This window comes from Xyrauchen texanus, chromosome 25 (assembly GCF_025860055.1).
Source record: "Xyrauchen texanus isolate HMW12.3.18 chromosome 25, RBS_HiC_50CHRs, whole genome shotgun sequence".
NCBI lineage: Eukaryota > Metazoa > Chordata > Actinopteri > Cypriniformes > Catostomidae > Xyrauchen > Xyrauchen texanus.
In genome coordinates this window covers 30,292,244-30,313,262 of record NC_068300.1, presented here as the reverse complement: position 1 = coordinate 30,313,262, position 21,019 = coordinate 30,292,244, and the positions used below count along the sequence as shown (strand labels likewise).

The window sequence follows — 21,019 nt, the reverse complement described above, 5'->3', positions numbered from 1 at the left end:
TACACCCGCTCAGAATGTTATATTCCTGGGTCTGGAGCTGAATTCAATCTCACACCTCTCACAAGATCACGTTCTCTCTCAAATTAATTGTCTATCACAATTCAAGGAGGGAGCAAAAGTGCAATTTTGCACATGTCTAAGATTACAAGGCCTTATGTTATCAGCTATATAGGTTTTGCCTTTGGGCCTTCTGCGAATGAGGGCATTCATGAAGTGGGTTTTATCCTTCCACTTCAGGCCTTTATGCGATTTCTGTCGCTCTGCTACAGTGCTGCGTTTGTGCACAGCAGCCTTGCACCACAGGAGGAGCGCAGATTTTTATGCACATTGGAACCCCCTCTGGGCTGTTATGTTGTGAAAAGAGGTAACGACAGTTTCGACAATACCACAGCTTCAACAATATCACAGCAGTGGCACAAAACAATCGCCAGGGCGGAATGCAATCGCCCTAGCTTCATGCTCTAGCTCACAGGCTTTTAGTGTAGAGCAGGCGGCACTTCCTGTTGTTACGTGCGACCCATGTTAAAGGCAATTTGAACAGGGGCATGGACCTTCTGTCGAGGGTGAACCCGCTCTACGGAGACTGGCGCCTCCACCCTCAGATAGTGGGCATGTTGTGTGAGAGATTTGGACAGGCGACCATAGATCTCTTCGCCTCGCATGAAAACTCCCATTGTCCTATGTTCTACTCGCTAAAGACATGCCCCTCTGTGTGGACGCACTAGCCCACCTGTGGCCCAAAGTGCTGATCTACGCATTCCCTCCCCTGTGCCTGTTAATACCAACCCTGGCCAGGGTGAAAGAGCAGGGCCTGTCCCTCAAAAGCAACTTATTACAGATAAAAAAATCCATGACGGAAACTTTACAACTCATATCCATCACAGATCATTTGTATTTGGAGCACAACATCCACAACCGTAATGGTTGACAAATTTTTACTGGCATATAATTCTAACCAGTATATCAATGAATGAGCTTAATCCTGGAACAGCAAACAAGCATTTTGACCAATAAGGTGACGGCTTGCTCAAATGTGACTTTTATTGACTTAGATTTGGTCTGTTTTGAAATGTTGCTTTGTGAAAGCAAACCGAACCAAAAAGAAAATGCAAAATTGAAACAATTTAGTCCCTGTTTCGGAGCAAAGCAAGTGGTCTACAGGTCTGAAAACGCCCTTAGTTCACTAGTTTACTAGTTGATTATAACCAAAAGTTGAGAACATTTTAACTTTGCCTCTGATGTAGGTTTCGTTGATCAATGAGAATTTCAAAGAGGTCTAGTTGTGCTTTCAGAAATCCAATTAGCTGAACGCCAGCTTGAATTCACACTCTCCAAAAGGAACTTATGCTTTCCTTTCAGCCAAATGATGCAGTGTCTAGAAAGTAAACCCCTGCAAACTAAGTCTCGCAAGAGTCTCATTCGCTGTTACTAAGGTTAGATGTAGGGTTAGATTTAGTGGTATGGTTAAGGTTAGGTTTAGAGGTAGGTGTAGGGTTTCTGTAGGCCTCCAAATAAACACAAGAAACACAGTGTGTGAATGTTGCATGCGGCTTCTGCGAGAACAAGAGGTTATCTTCTAAACACAACCATCAAACGCTCCATTGGATCTTGCTCTATAGTGAAGCCATTATTGAAAAAATATATATATTTTTAACACAGATGAAAAGTAGCTTAATGAAGTAGTTAGAAGGATTATGGATAATTATCTCATATGACATCATGCGATTTTAATGTGATGAAAATGCACAGTCTACTCCCAACCACATTCCATCAGTTCCAGCCTCTTTATCTGGAAAAACAAGACATTTAAATCTAGTATGCACTCTCTAAAGTCAATTGGTGAGGACCAGGTTAAGCAGGTTATGATCGCTGTGACTAATTTAGTCATATTTTAGCAAAGATTTAGTAGGAAAATTACGTCCAAAAGGTGTGTTGTGACTTGCCAAGCTGATATGCAGGCACATATGAATTTGATTAGCTGGAGGGTGTGGCTCACAGAAAGAGGTGGACACACATGTGGTGTATATACTCTTTGTTTAACAGCAAAACAGGTTTAACGAGTGACCTTGAGAGAAGCATGAGAGAGAGAGAGAGAGAGAGAGAGAGAGAGAGAGAGAGAGAGAGTTCTCAGTTATGTTCATCAAAGTATACATTTAGTCTCAGATACACAGTACATGTATATATATATATATATATATAGACAGTATATATAAAATACTGATGGTATTAAAATGATGGAAGTGACATTTCAAAAAAGGTATCAAATGAATGTGGATTGAATAGCACAGATAATCTGGTCTTTATTTGATATGAACAGTTTGAGATCATATTGAGATCATTTCCATTTGTTCTCCATTGAATCTCATTGCTGTCTAGGAGAAACAATTGAGATATTAAATTAATCTCATTCATTATTTTCCTATGGACTGCCCTAAAGTATAAAAGGCTACGAATTGCTCTGATTCTTTTACAGCATGTGTAATAAAAACTGAAAACTTCTGATTGATATGAACAGACATCTGACTGGTATGCACTCATCTGCTGTATGTAAAACATTCCTATGTGGTAGTAGCAGGTGATTTATTAAAGGAGGGTATGAGCAAGTTGTGATAGTGTGGAGAAGAGGAGACTGAGAGATATGTTGGATGAATAGAGGATAAATAAAGATGAAGAAAATAATGGAATTGAATAGAAGCATAGTGCTTACTAGGCAGTATTCACTGTGCACTCAAAACAGTATGTCAAACAGAACACATTATGCAATGATAAACATTTAAAAACAAGAGAACACTAATTGTTTTGGTCATATGACTTCACATTATGCATGTTTACTTCAGCGAGTGGCATCCAGTTATCAAGATTTTAGCATTTTCATTCCATTTCTTTTAAATGTCTTAAATCTAGGCAGTCCAATCAAATAAGGGGTCAAGAAGAAAATGTAAAAATTTTAGCTAATATGACTTTAGGGGTGTCCCAAACAGCACACTTCGTGGGGTTTTACCCGGCAAAACTGAGCCTGTCGTCATCCCCGAATCGCCTTCAACGCCAGCCGGGTCATCCTCAATCCAGTAGGAAGAAGGAACGACGCGGGGGGCAGCTGAATTGGCTTTCTCTCGTGAGAAAAGAAAGCCATGACCGCAATGTTGCCATGGCTATGTTCTCGCACTGAGAACATAAACCATTCATAAAACGCTGTCTGCATGTGTTCACAGTCCAGGCACACGAGGCAGCTTTTTATGACCGTCAGAAGTGGAGAGAAATCGACTGCATCCAGGAACTACACAGAGGCGGAAGGGCATCTTGAAAAAGACGCGTCCTGAAAAGGACGTTCAACGCCTGCAGTGTATTGCTCTTTTATGAGTGGAAACTCAAACTCTTTTAGATGAAATAAACTCTTTTAGGAGCAGAAACAGTCTTTCAGGCAATGAAAGTGCTCTCGAAGCACCCAGGGGCGTAAACTGCACAGCTTGCCGCTGGAATGCACCGTAGATCCATCAGCAGTGCTTAACGCCAGTAGAGGTGAGTGGAACAGTGGTGAACTCAGCTTTGCTGTTGCACAACCGCTTGGCTCCGAAGAAAAATCTGTCTGACATTCGCTCCCCTGCTCCCCTTTATACCCGTATGTCTGGGGGCGGGGTATGCAAGTTCTGTCTGCCATTGACATTGGTCTTTTCTCAAGTTCAGAGGTACGCGAGGCTATCAGAGGAGACCCCTTGTGTCACTGCAATCGACACAACGTCGAGTGAGTGACGGAAAGGGAACATACTTATTATTATAGCAGTATTATTTTTGTTATATTTTCATCAACAGTATCAGAGATTTAATTATCATTATTTAATTATCCTCATGATGGTTCTTTTTCATCTCGTCTTCATTAGCGTTGACCAAATAAATTAATAAAAACCCTTCATCAATGAACAGTTGTGTCACTAATTTTGTTGCCAGATTTAACACTGTGGGTTAGAGTATTCTGTGTGATAGAGCAAGTACAGTAGGTCATCTGGGTATATTATGCATATCGAAAAATCACATACTTTTCACAGCATCCATCCAAGGTACTGAAATACTAAGAGTAATAGTATAAGTATGCATAAGAAGAAATACAAATAGTAAAAGTGGTGTACTATTCAAAACATAGCCTTAGTCATTTTACTGTATGAGGACAGATTCACATCCACACACTCATTTGCTCGATGTTACCTAAGACACTGATATCATTCTTTTCCAACACTTTCTAGTTTATCTAGACACCCACACAAACTCATACGCACACACTTTGTCTGGGCTGCAGAAATAGCACTCAGTTGTAGAAACTCTGAATCATGAACACTCGGGTTCCAATACTACTGCAGTGGTCTGAATTTTTCCATGGTTTTCCCAGGCAGGCCAAAAATATCCAGCTCTAGCTTCTAACTAGATTGAGGCCACATCTGCCTCCAATACTCCAGTATTTTTTATACACAGTGCTTGTCTATGATTTACCACCTAACTATGAAAGACTGCATACAGGCTTAATATAGTCTAACAGTGAATTAAAAGGTGAAGTATGTAACTTTTTTGATGTCAAAATATGTTCTGCTATCCCAATTTATTGTTCACTGACAACTATAAGTAAGCCATTTGTGGGTTTACCTCCTCCAAATGTATAAACACTGAGACTCCCAGGCACTATCAAAACATTGATGTTTATATTTTGAGCAACCCGCTCAGTTCCACACATCCCTTTCTAGCTCAACCTATTGCATGAGTTTGGGGCGTGGCTACTTGTTCAGCTGGGGGAATATTAACATCCAAAATTCGAAGACTTGCTAAAAGACATATAGACAGAGAACGGAGTAAATCTAGAGTGAACATTGGCATTGCATTTACAAGGTGGAGGATACACACACAACACTTTGGCAAACAATAGCTCCAATAACGAGACACATGCTACACAAGTAATTAATACACCGCCGGCTCACCAGTCAGAACGACACTGTAATTAGTAGTTACCAGAAGAACCATACTACCTCATGTGCTTGATCCTCCACACACCTAGCTGTCGCTCAATCCGCATGTTATCAGATGACCCGATTCCTATGCCACATTTTCTGTGTGTATATGTTATAGTGGTCTTGTTTATTATGACATTAAAGGAATAGTTAACCCAAAAATTTACATTTGCTGATAATTTACTCACCCTCAGGCCATCCAAGAGGTACCTGTGTTTCTTTCTTCATCAAAACAGAATTTAAGATTTTTAAGATTTCAATTCAGGCCTCCTCATTTAGACAATGCAAGTGAATGTACTCCATATTTGACAGACCAAAATGCATATTTAGGGTGCATCAAAATAATCCACACGACTCAAGCCGACAAGTAAAATTCTTCTGAACCCAAACGATTGATTGTTTTTAGAAACAAAAAAAAATGCTTATATACTTTTTAACTACAAATGTTTGCTTCCGTACATCTCTGTGATGCACGCTCATGAGAGGTGTATTCGGGCTCAAATAGGTAGGGTTGGGCAAAAAACTCAGTCTCCTCTTCTCTTCTAAAATCAAAATCCTCTGACATCGTGTTTGAAATTGTTTTGGACTGTTTTGGTTTGTGAACGGTGCTTGGTCTGAGGTTTGTGCAAGTTTCTCTTGTAAAAAATGACACGCTTCCTGCCTCCTCATCCACGTGTGACCTTACCAACGAGCTTACATCATCCCTCGGCATCACAGAGATGTTCGGAAGCAAACATTTGTTGTTAAAAAGTATATAAGTATTGTTTTGTTTCTAAAAATGAATCTATCTTTTTCTTCAAAACACATAATAATAAACATCTAAATATGTATCTAACATGCACGTGTACTGTACTGTCCTACAAACCAAAATAATAAGTCTCACTCTGTTTTCAAGTCTAAGAGATCCGATTTCACTCATAACTCAATTGTGAAAAAATTTGAAGTTGGTATAACAGAAAGAAAGAAAGAAAGAAAGAACTTATCACTACTATCAGGGTAAGTTGTTTATTTGCAAAAAATTTCATCTTGTATAACATTTATATGGGTGACAAACCTATTCTTGTACTTTATGCTCATGTAAGCATGCAAATGTTAATTAATTCTTGTTTTGAACATGCACTCATTGAATCACACTGCTTGTTTCCCCACACATACGCACACACACACACACACACACACACACACACACACACACACACACATATTTCACTTGATGATATGCTTGATGTTAATCATATGGTGTGTGCATCACTCCTCTTCAAAGCCGGTATCTATGGTAACTCATCAAACTTTAAACAACCATTCGCCATTTGGTAGGGGCCAATGCAGGAAACTTGTGAGTGTGTGTCAGTATGTGTGTGATCTGTGGTAACCCCACTGCCATGACAACGATGGGTGTGGCCACTGCCCAGGCCGCCATTGGGGAAGTTGTGAGGAGAGACACATGACAAAGAAGAGCTCAATTCTGGTAAAGCCACAGAATATTTCAATGCTGAGGAATGCTCCACTATATTTATTCTGAGTCCTAATATCAGATTGCGGCTTTGGAAAAATTCTACAAAGACTTTTTTGTTCTGTAGCTGTTTAGACACACTGTATTGGGCAGTTTTTTTGAAAGTATCCCATAATTTCAAGACGTCCAATTCCGAAGTTATGAGTTCTTAAAATAAATATAATATTTTGGTTGTTGTTGCATATCTGTCATGCGTAAGATGTCTTTAATTTGAATTGCAAGTGTGAATTCAAAGTGTGATGTGTTTGCCTCAGTCACCATTGACTTTTATTGTATGTGAATGGTGACTGAGGCAAACATTCTGTCTAACATTTATTTCTGTGTTCCACAAACACAGAGCAAAAACACAGGGCAAAAAAAAAAGGAATATGGGTTGAAAACTGCTTGAGTGAAGTAAATTACTAAATTTGCATGTTCGGTTGAACTATCCGTTTAATTTCTTAATTTCTTTCTCATTCACTATTATGTTATAAAACGTTGAGCAAGATGCTCCCAAAGTTATTTACAAACACCCACACATATGTACCCAAAGGCAGGTATGTTCACTATGTAACATTAATGTGAGTGTTTCCTTTCTGACTGTCACAAATCCAAACACTCTTAGTCAATGTACCATAAGAGAGGAATGCTATAATCAAGCTATCATCATAACTCCGAGCCTGGTTTTGCTTTCATGTTGATGAAGAGATAAGATATAGGCAATGGCAGCAAAATGTCCTGTGAAGGTTTAGAACAGGACACACCTGTTTGTAGGTTTACAGGATGCAAGTAACTGTTAGCCACAGTCTACAGGGGAGGGGCGTAGGTAACCCCCCCCCCCCATAATCAAAACGAGCAAGTACAACCCGTACCCCCCCACCCCCAGCCCATTCCTTCCACCCCTGCAATCTTTAAGCCAAATCAATACCTTTGCTACAAGGAGTTCAAGACGAAAGTCGTTTCAAATAATGCAATACTGTTGTAAATCGGACACACAAACATTTTCGCTCCATGGGCAAAGATGAGTCATCGGAAATGTCTTTAGAGTTTCAGTGACATGCAAGCATGAATGCAGAGCACTCATGATTACGGAAATATGATGAGCCACTGCAAAGTGCTGGTACAAATCGCTATGAACAACTTGCAAAAATGCTTTTATTCTCATAGTAAATATTATTTTATGTCTATTTTTGGTAACAATGCATGAAGAGCTTCAATGCATTTTGTCTTGGTAAGGGGTTAATGGAAAGGAGGAGGCGAGAACCGGCTTGACAATATAAATAACATTTTAATTGTGAACTTAACCAAAAAGACAAACACACACACACATGTGTTGGACAGCTGTTCATGAATCTCTCTCTCTGTCGCACTGCCGTCTTCGGTCGGCCTTTATCCCTGTTGAGGGCTAATTAGCCTGATTAGGGGCCGGGTGTGCGGAATCACGACACGGCCCCGCCCTCCGCCCAGCCACAGTCTCCATTTGGCTTAATGATTTGGATATGGTGTGGCGCATAGGATTTTTTTATCTGGGTATGTCTGAAAGTTAGACCATTGAGGCCACTGGTGAAAGTATTCTATGTTGCATTCTTCTAATTTAATGCAAGCTTTTCATACAAACTATATTATCAGCATAACGATTTTATTAAGTTGCTAAATATACATGAATTTTAGAATGTCTTTTTTGATTTGCTTATTTGATTAGTAACCTAGAAATAGTGCAGAATCTTTTACAGCATGGTTTCTTTGTTTTGATTTTCCCAAATCCTTAAATGTTCTGTTTACTTCCAGATTGAAATTACATTTTCAATCCCATATTTACAATGTGGTCTCAGACTTTTGGACCACACTGCTGCTGGATGGTAAAACAGATCACAAGTTTTTATTTTTTATTATTTTTTTTTGGTTCCTCTCCAAAAAAAATAGCCGGGATAGCTTGGGAAAGGCCAGAGCCTTACGAAATCATGACTCATTGAAAATCTGGGAAGAAGATGAAAGGAAAGAAGGCCTCAATATACTGCAGATTGAATTAGTTATCTCTTCTAGATGCTTAGTGTAAATATTAAGCTTTATCCAGTAGTGAAAGCAGGCATTAGTTGATGTGAACTGTGGTGCTGAGATTTTAATGAATTAAGAAAACATTTGGACACGTACATCAAAGCAGGTACTTCCATTTCAACAGAAACCAGTAAGGAATTTGAGTTTTTTAATCTGAATTAATTAACATTATTGGCTTAATGAGGTATTTAAAATGTAAAAACACATGCCACACCAGAGCCTGATGACCCAACCACAGAAACACCTGTTGATGTAGTCAAAGAGGTTCAATGAAAAGGATTATACATGAGGAACAGGTCAAGGTGGATCTGGCTTTGTTTCAGCAGATACTGTAATGCTTAGAGAATGAACAAGAACTTAATTTAATTGCTGTGGCCATGATGATGCTTTCTAGTACGTCATTTGCTAAAACAATATAATCATCCATCCATCCATCCATCCATTGTCAACCGCTTATCCTGTGTACAGGGTCGCGGGGGGCTGGAGCCTATCCCAGCTAACAGTGGGCGAAAGGCGGGGGACACCCTGGACAGGTCGCCAGTCCATCGCAGACAATATAATCAATACCAACAAAAGTCACATGTCCATGGCAAATAGCAAAACCTCAATGTTGCCCAAAAAAACAATAAAAGCAGCATAATAAACCCCATTAAAATGACATATCCTATGGCAAACAAATGTTGAAACAGAGAATGCCTCCAGCAATGAGAAAAACCCAACCCCTTTGATAATGGCCTGACCTTATAGTTTGTATCAGAAAATATCACACTCCAAAACTCCTGTAGAAAAAAATACAGAGCCTCTGTCACATTTAAGGTGTTTTTGTAAAGGTAAGTCTTTGGGTTATTCTACCATAAACACATTTTGACCAAAAACAAAATGGTTAACTTTAAGAGGACTGGATTCCAGATTTCCGCAGGGTCTTAAGGGTTCGTTTTTAAAAAACGTATGAGGGTTGCCTTCCTCATCTTTTGGTGAGCTCCATAATTTTGGACAATAAAAAGGAATATTTCACCCCAAAAATAATAGATCTCTCATCATGTACTCACCCTTATGCCATCTCAAACTGGTATGACTTTATTTCATCTGCAGAATATGTACAATTGACCCATACAATGGGTCAATTTGTCGAAAGTCAATGGGCTCCAACACTTTTAAGATCCAAATAGGACAGTTTTGGGTGAAAACAGACCAAAATGTAACACATTTTTCAATATAATCTCGACATCTTTGGCGCTACACTTCCTAGCGCATGGCACATGCCACTTTTCTTTTATGGTGACTTATTTACTTTTTAGAGCTTAAAACTGTTGGACCCTACTGAATTGCATTGTAAAAACAAAAACAAAACAAAAATAATGTATGTTCTGCAGAAGAAAGAAAATCATATGAGTTTGAAATGGCATAAGGGTGAGTAATTGATGAGAGAATTTGATTTTTGGATTAACTATTTCTTTAAACAATGATTGCTTATGGTCCTATTTGTCAAGCTTGAATTGTTTGCAAAGTACAATATGTATATTAACATTTATGTTCCTGCATTTGTAGCTCAAAACTCGCAGTTGTATATGTTGCAAACCTAATATTTTCCATTTGTGATAGTACTTTTTTTATGTTTGTGGTAGCTGTGTGCTCAAATATATAAGAGAAATCACATATAGATCACTTAGAGTAAGATGAGGTAATGTTAAAGCACAATTGGTTCCACATTGTACAGCTTCCAGCGCTGAGAGCTACTTGTCAGCTATCACAGGTGTAGATAGAAATTTAAGCCCTCCAGAAGACATATTTGAATAGGCAAATCCATTGTGAAACACTGCCTCACAGATCCTGAGGCTGTTTTACACCACTACATTACTATATCTAATAATAATAATAATGTCATATCCCATTTTCACAACTCCCTGTTTTCACCCTGTGTTTGCTTTTTATTTCTGCGATTCACTCATTTACAAAACAAATTATATATTAACTTGATCAGGCGAAGCTATAGAAGCCAGCACATTAACAGTCCTTAACATTCTCACCCAAAATACCACATTTTAACATAGTGGGTCACTAGAACATCCAGGTAATGGTTAGATGAGGAATGCAGGGACATGAGGATTGAATTTCAGCCTCCCTTGCCCCCTTTCTACTTTACACTTGAAGAGCCAGCCAATCAGAGCATTTCTTTAGCTCCTCCCAGTTAGAAGCAGATATAGAAAGAGGGCAGGGTCTGCTGTACTATCTATCTGCTCGAGTTTCTCCAGCACAGGCAGACGAGGCTCCTATCTGCTGCTATCACATCCCCTCGTTTCAGGTCATTTTCAGCAACTAAAAGACAGAATACACATCAGCAGGATGTCATTCACCAAGAAAACCAGCTACACTGTGAAGTCTTCCTCCTCTGGATCTGCCCCACGAAGCTTCAGCAGTCTCTCATACTCTGGCCCCAGTGTCAACCGTCAGAGCTACAGTGTGCGCAGCTCCTATGGAGGTTCCAACCGTGGTATGGGAGCTGGAATTGGAGGTGCTGGCAGTGGCTTCATCAGCAGCTCTTCAGCCTACGGTCTTGGCATGGGCATGGGCTCTGGTTCTGTGGCACCCATTCAGGCGGTGACTGTCAACAAAAGCCTCCTGGCTCCTCTGAATCTGGAGATCGACCCCAACATCCAAGTTGTACGAACCCAGGAGAAAGAACAGATCAAGACCCTCAACAACCGTTTTGCTTCCTTCATTGATAAGGTGGGTGCTTGTGGCTGTAGTTTTGCTTTCTTGGTAGTTTGTTTTCCTATTCAATGAGTTCCAAGATGCTAACTATCTGGTAGAATATCTACTATGTAATAAAAAAATCTATTGGGAGTTTGATCAAATCTTCCAAAGCGAAAGAGAGAAGCGATTATAGAATGATGGAGAAAAGGGTGTGTATGGTCAGAGTGTGAGGGTTTTTCATTTGAATGGGATACCCTGAGGCTCTTCTGAATCCCTCAAGAAGAGTCCACACCCAAAAAAGTACATACTGCAGAACATGAAACCTATTATATGCTATCTTTATCATATTAACATTATTTAATATGATCCTCCTGTTAAATTAATTTTGTACTATTGAACTCCCAGTGTACTGTTAGAAATTATAGTTAAATGTACTGTAGTAGTTACCATTTCCTGAGAGTTAATATATCATTTGAAGAGCTGGGGTCATGTTCTGGATAGCAATGGATATATTACGTAACACCGTTCGAGGCAACGAGAAGATAAATATTTAGCTCTCTTTTAAGCTTTAAATCTTTGCACCCTTTGTCTTTAAACCATAATAATCTGCTTTGCATCCCACTATCTGTTTTGAATGAGACTCTTGTTTAATGTTAACTAGAGCCGTGACACCTTTATTATAACATAGTTGTGTGTTATTTATATTGTGTGTGCAGTTATGTTCACCTCCAGTTTTTCAAGTTCTTATCACTCAATTATTTGCTCTCCACCCACCATTTACACACTCTTCTAAGATACTTCAGCATATCTGAGAGTGGCCTCTTTCTGTCCTTTCTTAAATATTAATCATGTATGTCAAAACTTCTACGCTAGTCAGAGAGAGGTGGACCAGAGGCAATTCATTTGTGGAAGATGGGCTGGTTGAGATGGGACAAGCTGGGTAAAACCAACCCATCTCCAAAAAGTCACACCTCTAAACTCAATATTAATCTGAAGCTGGAAAACCAGGATAGCTCTCGTCGCCCCTCCTGATCTTGTACTGGAATATTCGTCACTATTTCCTGGAGGGGGGGGGGGGGTGTTACAAACTGAAAGCACATGCACCCTTTGTGTGTGTGTGTGTGTGTGGGGGGGGGAGGGGTCTTTACAAACTGAAAACACATGCATCCTTGCTAATTTTAGGAAAACAGTGGTTTCCTTTGTGAAGATCACTGATCGTCATGCCACATGCTGGCATATGGTTGTACTTTTGCATATAAATTGCAACCATTATTTAAATGCTATGTGCAGCGTCAGTCTGGGGGCATTCCTCTTTGAAGCTACATTATTTCCAAGTATGGTTTTATTTGCGCCTTAATTAAAACAAAAACTCTTGGCTTATTTTGCCAATTTAGGTACGGTTTCTGGAGCAGCAGAACAAGATGCTGGAGACAAAATGGAGCCTCCTTCAGAACCAGACCACCACTCGTTCCAACATCGACGCCATGTTCGAGGCCTACATCAACAACTTGCGCAGACAGCTTGACAGCCTTGGTAATGACAAGATGAAGCTGGAGGCTGACCTGCACAACATGCAAGGCCTGGTTGAGGACTTCAAAAACAAGTGAGTTCATTGGCTTTCAAAAAATCCTAAATTTAATTTGGCCTGGGGGATGGACAGAGCCCAAGTCTTGTCAAAGGAGACTTTTGTGGTACATTTATGTGTTCCCAGAATAAATGAGGCTCCATAAATTCAGATAGAGGCAAAACAATTATAATTTGAATGGTCAAATGGAATATACTCCAGTTACTTCCAACTTGGCTTATGCAACTGCAGAATAACTGCAATGATACACTACAATGTGATCACCTTCACATGATACCGAAAGTTTGCAAAAAGTTTGCATGGTGTTCAAGCCTATTGTCTAAACTATCTATTGTCTGGGATTTGCAACATATTATAAATATTATGCATAACATCCAATAAAAAAACATGCTTGTTCTGCAATTAACTGGGCATCAGCATGAGTCATATAAATTACAGCCACTGAACAAACAACTACACAGCACCTTCATGGATTTGAATTAATTTGAAGGGCTTATTACCGTTAAGTCTTAATGGTCTCTTAAGAGACTCACAGAACTGAATCCAACTTGAGTGTTTCTCATTAAAAAGATGGAGCACTGCTACCCCCTAGTGTAAAAACTCATATAGATTGACCTGGAATTTACAAACATTAGTCTTTGCTGTTACTGTAAAATGTTTTGCTCTGTAGATTGTCTGGCTCTTCTTAAAGGAATATTCCACATTAAATACAAGTTAAGCTTTATCGCCGGCATTTGTGTCATAATTTTGTTTACCAATTTTTTTTTTTCTAAATAGCCAATATAGCCAATTTTACAACTTCGTTAGCATGATGATGTAACGCCATTAACCATGTAATCCCGCATAAACGACGATTTAAACAACTGTACAGCTCAAATAATACATGAGTTTTAAAAGAAGAATTAATATAAGTGCTTTTAAAACTTTATAAGCTTCACATTTCTCAATTTAAACCCTCCAAAAATTGGCCCCATTCACTCCATTGTAAAATTGTAACCTCGATTTTTGCATTTTTTTAATAAAAGGACAATTTTTTTGGTTATCACCACTATGCCACAAATGCTGTCGATTGATTTTAACTTGTATTGAACCCGGAATATTACTTCAATTACACTTGACAACTACAATATGTTTAACCAATGTCATTTTCTTAATTTCTCTTCAGGTATGAAGATGAGATCAACAAACGCACAGAGTGTGAGAACGACTTTGTGCTGATCAAGAAGGTTTGCAGATTGCCTTTGTTATTCCGCTGTTGCCACACAACATTAGCACAAAGTGTGATGATTAAATCAACTTTGATTGTTTGTTTTTTTAGGATGTTGATGAGGCCTACATGAATAAGGTAGAGCTGGAGGCCAAACTGGAAAGCCTTACTGATGAGATCAACTTCCTCAGGCAGATCTACGAGGAGGTAAATTACACCTGGCCTGTCCCAGCGACCATATCAGTTAATAAAACATGATGAACACTGTGAAAATGTCTTACTCTCTTTCTTCTTCTCTGTTGTGGACTCATAGGAAATTCGTGAGCTGCAGTCTCAGATCAAGGACACCTCAGTCATTGTGGAGATGGATAACAGCAGGAATCTGGACATGGACGCCATTGTCGCTGAGGTCCGCGCTCAGTATGAGGACACCGCAAACCGCACCAGGGCTGAGGCTGAGATGTGGTACAAGTCCAAGGTATTATACCATTGACCAAGTTACTCTCATAATAGGATTGGTGTCGAATACAATCCTAGTTGCTCAATGCAGACACTATTTTGAGTTTCTTGGAAAATGGATTGTTTTGTTGTTCTGTTTCTCAGTTTGAGGAGATGCAGACATCTGCAAACAAATATGGTGATGACCTTAGATCAACAAAGACAGAGATTGCAAATTATAACCGAATGATTCAGAGACTGCAGTCAGAGATCGATTCTGTTAAGGGACAGGTATGTGGCCACAATTTTACACACAACCAGCTAACCATCAGAAGAAGTAGAACTAAGTTTTCTCAGAATGTTGTTTTAGAAGTTAACAGACAGAGAAACAGAATATAAATGTTTCTCGTTATGACAGCGCGCCAATTTGGAGAACCAGATCGCAGAGGCAGAGGACCGTGGTGAGATGGCTGTGAGAGATGCCAAGGCCCGCATTAAGGACCTGGAGGATGCCCTGCAGAGAGCCAAGCAGGACATGGCACGCCAGATTAGAGAGTATCAGGACCTAATGAATGTCAAACTGGCCCTGGATATTGAGATCGCCACCTACAGGAAGCTCCTGGAAGGAGAAGAGGACAGGTGAGATAATGAATGACATCAAGCTGAATCCATGTTTGCTGTCAGACATATTGCACACTACTTACAGGCAAAATGCATACTTTTCATGATGTGTGTCCTTTTCCAACAGATTGGCAAGTGGAATCAAGTCTGTCAACATCTCAAAACAGAGCAGTAAGTTTTGAATCTTTTCATAACATAGTTAAGCACTTATTAAAGTAATAGTTTGCCCCAAAATTAAAACCCAACCTCTTATCGTTCTAAACTAATCCTGGTGAGTAAATGATGTCAGAATTGTCATTTTTGGGTACACTATCCCTTTAAACTTTCGTCACATAACAAAACTCCTATAACTGTGCCAAAACTGTATCAACTAAGGGGGACCATATACTAAAATTGTTCTGTTTCTGTCCCTGTAGCAAGTTATGGTGCTTATCCCATGGAAAGTGCAGGCAGCAACTACAACAGCTACTCTGACGGTTATTCCAGCGGTTTCTCGGGTGGTTTCTCCGGAGGATACAGTGGTGGTTACAGCTCTGGCAGTGGCTATGGCGACACCATCACTCAGGCCAAGAAGAGCGTTGTCATCAAGATGATCGAGACCAAGGATGGAAGAGTTGTGTCCGAGTCCTCTGAGGTCGTCCAAGATTGAGCAAATTCCTCCCCTTATTCTGTCCTCTAATCTTCACGCCTTCATAAGCATTCCTGACCTTCCCTTGCAACCATTATGACTGCTGTCCAAAGCTACAGCTGGACAGAAGTGATGTCATAAAGCTGGTTGAAAAGCAATAAACTATTCACTCTGACCAAACAATTACAGAGGGACCAAATAATCTTCCTACTCTTCACGTGCCTTAAACTACATCCACTTCTTACAATAAAAAATACACATACCCTCAGGCCACCACACAGCAATACTGTCTGAAAGCCTTACCTGGCACAACATGGTCACATCTGAAGGCTGGAGAATCCTAGATGTGTCACTAACATGAGCTAGTCATTTAGCTGAACTGCTCAACATGCGAAGTAATGATTTCAACATTAACTATGAAGGAATATGTTTGCATTTGCGCTAAATTGCTGCCATGTTTGTGGTTGATCCATGTTGTTTGCCTCTTTAGTACAGTCTGTCATTTTATTTTATTATGGCAGATGAGAAAGAAGTCGCCCACTGTGTATCCTGTTTTCTTAGGTGCTGTTTTTGCTACCAAAAATAAAAGTGTTTACTTAAAATTGTCTTCATGTAATTTTTCTGGATAACTGGACTGTGTGATGGTTGGGTACCTTATCCTCCTATGACCCTCAATAAAGACTGAGATTTGCTCCAAGTAATTAATGTACTACACTCTTAATTGTGATTATTATATATTTAGTTTTCTGACTGGCAACATCTCTACTGAGGTAGATCTTAAAATATTGTGGATACTAAACCAGAGCGAGGCACCGGCTCTTTCATGTAATGAAAGACAAAACTGCTTAGTTACAAATTGGTTAAAAAAGGGTGTGCCACTCCCTGCACTGATGCATTTTTGCTGTTTACAGAGAGTCCAGAACTGTTACAGAGACAGGGCGTCCAAAAGCAATAAAAAAATCCAGAGCCCTCAAAAGAATAAAAAAAGGACATTTAAGTTTTTTTTTTTTTTAATAAAGCTAATATTGCTCTAATGAAAGATTAAGCAAGACAACAAAAGTGACAGAAATGAAGGTTTGGGGGTGCACGTGAACATGATGCTGTGAGAGAGAAAGGTGAACAAGACAGCCAATCACCAACACACAAGTATAGGCTACGCTAAACGTAAAGCATTAGACATAATGATGATGAATAATGTTCCAAGTTTAATATTGTAATGAATGTATTTATTATGTGGAAAATACTCTATCTTGTTTGGTTGTGTGCGATGTAAGCTTTCATTTTGTAGTGTTCCTAGTCCGAAAGTCACTGAATTGTGCTGTTCAGCCATGATGTCCATTTGTAGGCAAAAACCGGAAGGCTAATTTGCCTTGGGTTACTTTGGGAATTTACTTTGGGTTTTCATAATAGCAGTTTTATTTATATGAGTAAAATAAGGTTTGTGGTAAGCATTACTTAAAGATACTACAATGTTTTCTTCTACAACATACATTACACACAGTCCTACTTCAAATGTGGATTTTGAAGCCGCCGTGTTTTTGTTATCTTTTTTTAAGTATGTTGCTAATAATTTATTACAAATGTGCATTTGGGGTATAAAAGTGTGTAATTTATGTTGCTGAACAAAAATGCTAAGTATCTTAAAATAATGTTTACCACAGACCTTAGTTTACTCATAAATACAAAACTACCATTATAAAAACCCAAAGGAAGAACAACTACTGTTCAACTTCACTGATTAACTATTCAGCCCATGGTCCTACAGAGAAAGATCACCAATCAGTGAACAGTGGCTAACAAAGCCCATCAAATAAGTCCAGCATTGACCGCCCACTTCCATGACACAGTGTGAATGATGCAATCAACCCTCAAACTACATATATATTTGTATTTATCAGGATATTTTGCAGTAATCTTACAATATATTGTTTCTACGTTTATAGTATATAATCAACCGCCTAAAATCAATAGTTGTATATTTTTCCATCATTTCTATTCCATTATCATTCGCAGTGGTTTAGGGGGTAGTTTGTGCCCTCGTAAAAAAACAGTAAGACCACGACCTTGTACCTTTCTCTTTTTGTCTGATTTTCAAATATTTTTTTGCTTCAAAGTTGCAGTGCTGTGAATCAACTCGGAGCCATTTGGTTTTGTTCATTCACTCTTTTATGAAGGAGTTTATGAAAAGCCTGTGAAAAAATTAATGAGAAAAATGCACGGGGCTAGTGGGATTGTTATAGATCTACCTTTACAAGGTAGCACCATCTTTGATTTGCAGAATAATCTTTTATTAATTATTTTTAAAAGTAGAGAAACTATTTTGTTTTAAAATATTCAAACATTTATATTAAAAAAACTAATAATAATAAAGCTAAGGAAATAGATTTAAATGGCTTTAAACTGACAACTTCAGGATTAAGGCTCATGCTGAAAGACACAACTGACTGATTTATTACAGAACTCAAGTGCTTACCTTTTATCAGAGTTTCCACATTGGATACATACTGTTTAAAATGGCAGAGGACATCGCTGTTTCTATAGTGAATGCACATCGGCTACACGAAATAGAGAGGAATACCCGCAATTGGTTGTATATTTTACACTGAAAAAGCTGATAGCATCTCTGATTGGGTGTGGCAACTCTTTCTCTCTCTCTCTCTCTCTCTGTCTCTCTCTCTCTCACACACATCCAGCCATCTTTATCCAATGACTTGTTAGAAACAGCACAAGCCGTGATACTAAAGTGACATTTGTTAATTACTAACAGAGGTTTGGACGCATCATTCATCAGTACTTTTAAAAATATAATCCATGATTTGGAGAAATCTGAAAAAGTTGGATCTGGGCAGCTTTAAACCTGAATCTGGGCAGCTTTGGCACACTCTGAGTGGCTAGGCATAAACTCAGGATTATTGTAAATGGGTGTCTGTAGGGAAGACATGCCAGCCCTGCCCTCAATCCTACGAATAATGAACCAGGCCTTCCATGTATTAAACACAATTGTGTTATCACATGGTGCCTTGATTACCATGGAACTTGTAACAAATACCAGATTTTGTAAAGGGCATGATAACTGTGAGGCCTTTAAATCAAGCCAAATAGATTTAGGATTCTCTCTGATCCATTCGGCAATGAATCTGAGCTGGCAGGCCAATTGGTATTTTCTGATGTTTGGCAGATCCAAGCCTCCCATAGAACTAGAGAGCTGCAACTTGGAGAATTTTAATTTTGTTTTTCGCTTATTCCATATAAAAGAACTAAGCCATCCAGTTAATTCCTTTACACTTTTATTTGGCAATAAGATTGGTATCATCTGTAATGGGTAAAGAAGCCTGGGCATTACATTCATCTTAACTACAGAAATTTTTCCAAGCCAGGAAAGAGGGAGATCAAACCATCCAATTAAATCGTTGCAGATTTTATCAAGCAATGGGAAAAAGTTGACTTTGGTCAGTTGACTAATTGTAGGGGTAATACTAATTCCCAAATATGTAAAACCAGATTCCGACACTTTAATAAAAAGAAAGTCATACTAATTATACGAGTGCTTGAGTACCTTAAATGCAAAGCAACAGATTTGGAGAAATTAATTTTATACCCTGAAAACCCAAATTAATTAACAATATCGCATGCACTGATGATTTGAGGTCCGACAAAAAAAGCAGGATATCATCCGCATAGAGGGAGATCTTATGCTGTTTAACACCAACCAACACAGCCGCCCCCTCCCTAATCGCCTGAGCCAATGGCCCTATTGCTATAGCAAAAAGCAACGGGGAGAGGGGGCAACGCTGTCTACTGCCCCAAAACAGAGGAAAGTTGTCAGACCTATGACCATTAGTGACAACACCTGCGAGTGGAGCAGAATAGAGTAAGCGCACCCATCAGAGGCCAAACTTTTCAAACTTTAAAATAAATAAGGCCACTCCACTCAATCGAAGGCCTTCTCCGCATCTAACGATAAAATAAGGGTGTCAATGTTACATTTGTGAGAGAGCTCAATAACATTTCTGCCGTCTAATATTATTATTCGAGCTTAATGATTCCTGTTTGGTCTTCATTAATGATAGAATGAAGTATTTTCTCCAGCTGTAGTGCAAGGATTTTAGAGAGCAACTTTAAATCTACATTCAGCAAATATATCAGTCTGTAGGACCCACAGTGCTCTGGATCTTTTCCTTTTTTTAAATAAGAGAAATCTTGGCCTCTCTAAGTGATTAAGGCAACCTGTTTGTCATAAATGAATGAACATACAAAGCTAACAGGGGATCAATTAACATATGCTCAAATTCTTTATAGACTTCACACACCAGACCGTCCGGACCTGGGGAACTGCCATACTGTAAACTACATAGAGCCATAAAGGCTTCCCTTGAAATGGGGCCATTCAAACCCATTCTCTGATCATCAGATATGCTATGGAGCGTTAAATGATCAAATACATTTTCCATAGCGCTATATTGTTGAGGGGAGTATTCAGTATGATACAAGTCAGAATAAAACTGTTTAAATATAGCGTTTATAACACCAAAATCAAATGATTGCTTTCCAGAAGTATCCGTAATAGATGTGTTAACTGTGGGCCAGATTTTTCCTTCAATAAATTAGATAAATACTTATATACAGTAATTTAGTGCTAGCATGTTGCAATAATAAAGAATCCAAGGAAGCGCATATTACAACCAACTTTTCCAGATTGGCAGGAGAAGCATCTTCCTTCGGTAGCCCTTTTGAGTTCTAGTTCTAAGCTTTCCTGCTTCTCTACTTGCTTCTGTTTTTTAGTGATGGAATAAGATATAAATAGTCTTCTGATAAAAGCTTTGGAAGTCTCCCACAACAGAGATGGATCATCCGTAGTCTCTGAATTAATCAACCACATACAAAAGAAACTTGTTGTCTTAGTAGATGTCTCCAACACTTAGTAGATTTTGGAAATCCTTCCACTAACATAGCCAATACCACCATAGCATGATCAGAAACAACAGTATTACTTATGGTACAACGGGAGGCATATTGCAGAATTGTACTCGGAGCAAATAAATTAGAAATCCTAGAATAACATTTATGGGTAGGGGAGTCAAATGTAAAATCTGTTTGCAAAGGGTCAAGTGTATGCCAAACATCAGAAAAACCCAAATCCTTGCATAAAGTGGATAACGTTTTAGATCGCTTGGATGGAGGGCAGTTCTTTGGAACCCCCCCCCCCCCCACAACAATCATAGCACAAGATGCAGTCTCTAACAAATCTGAAAAAGCCTGCCTGAGAAGCTTTTTCAGGAGAAAAGTGCGGTGGACATATATAAAAAGT

At 39.0% G+C, this 21,019-nt stretch overlaps 1 protein-coding gene across 1 annotated transcript; it reads left to right on the top strand.

Annotated features, from left to right (window-relative positions):
• Positions 1–10,761: 10,761 nt before the first annotated feature.
• Positions 10,762–16,313, top strand: krt8 (keratin 8). Its single transcript, XM_052091361.1, has 9 exons — positions 10,762–11,265; positions 12,627–12,835; positions 13,983–14,043; positions 14,136–14,231; positions 14,338–14,502; positions 14,628–14,753; positions 14,881–15,101; positions 15,211–15,254; positions 15,500–16,313. The coding sequence occupies exons 1-9, from the start codon at positions 10,882–10,884 to the stop codon at positions 15,730–15,732; spliced, it is 1,539 nt and encodes a 512-aa protein (XP_051947321.1). The 5' UTR covers positions 10,762–10,881; the 3' UTR covers positions 15,733–16,313.
• Positions 16,314–21,019: the final 4,706 nt, after the last annotated feature.

Bases quoted from the DNA above. Each gene is read 5' to 3' on its own strand.
- krt8 (XM_052091361.1), top strand. From the start codon at position 10,882: ATGTCATTCACCAAGAAAACCAGCTACACTGTGAAGTCTTCCTCCTCT. The intron at 14,232-14,337 runs GTAAATTACACC...GTGGACTCATAG, and splicing joins TCAGGCAGATCTACGAGGAG to GAAATTCGTGAGCTGCAGTC. The intron at 14,754-14,880 runs GTATGTGGCCAC...TCGTTATGACAG, and splicing joins TCGATTCTGTTAAGGGACAG to CGCGCCAATTTGGAGAACCA.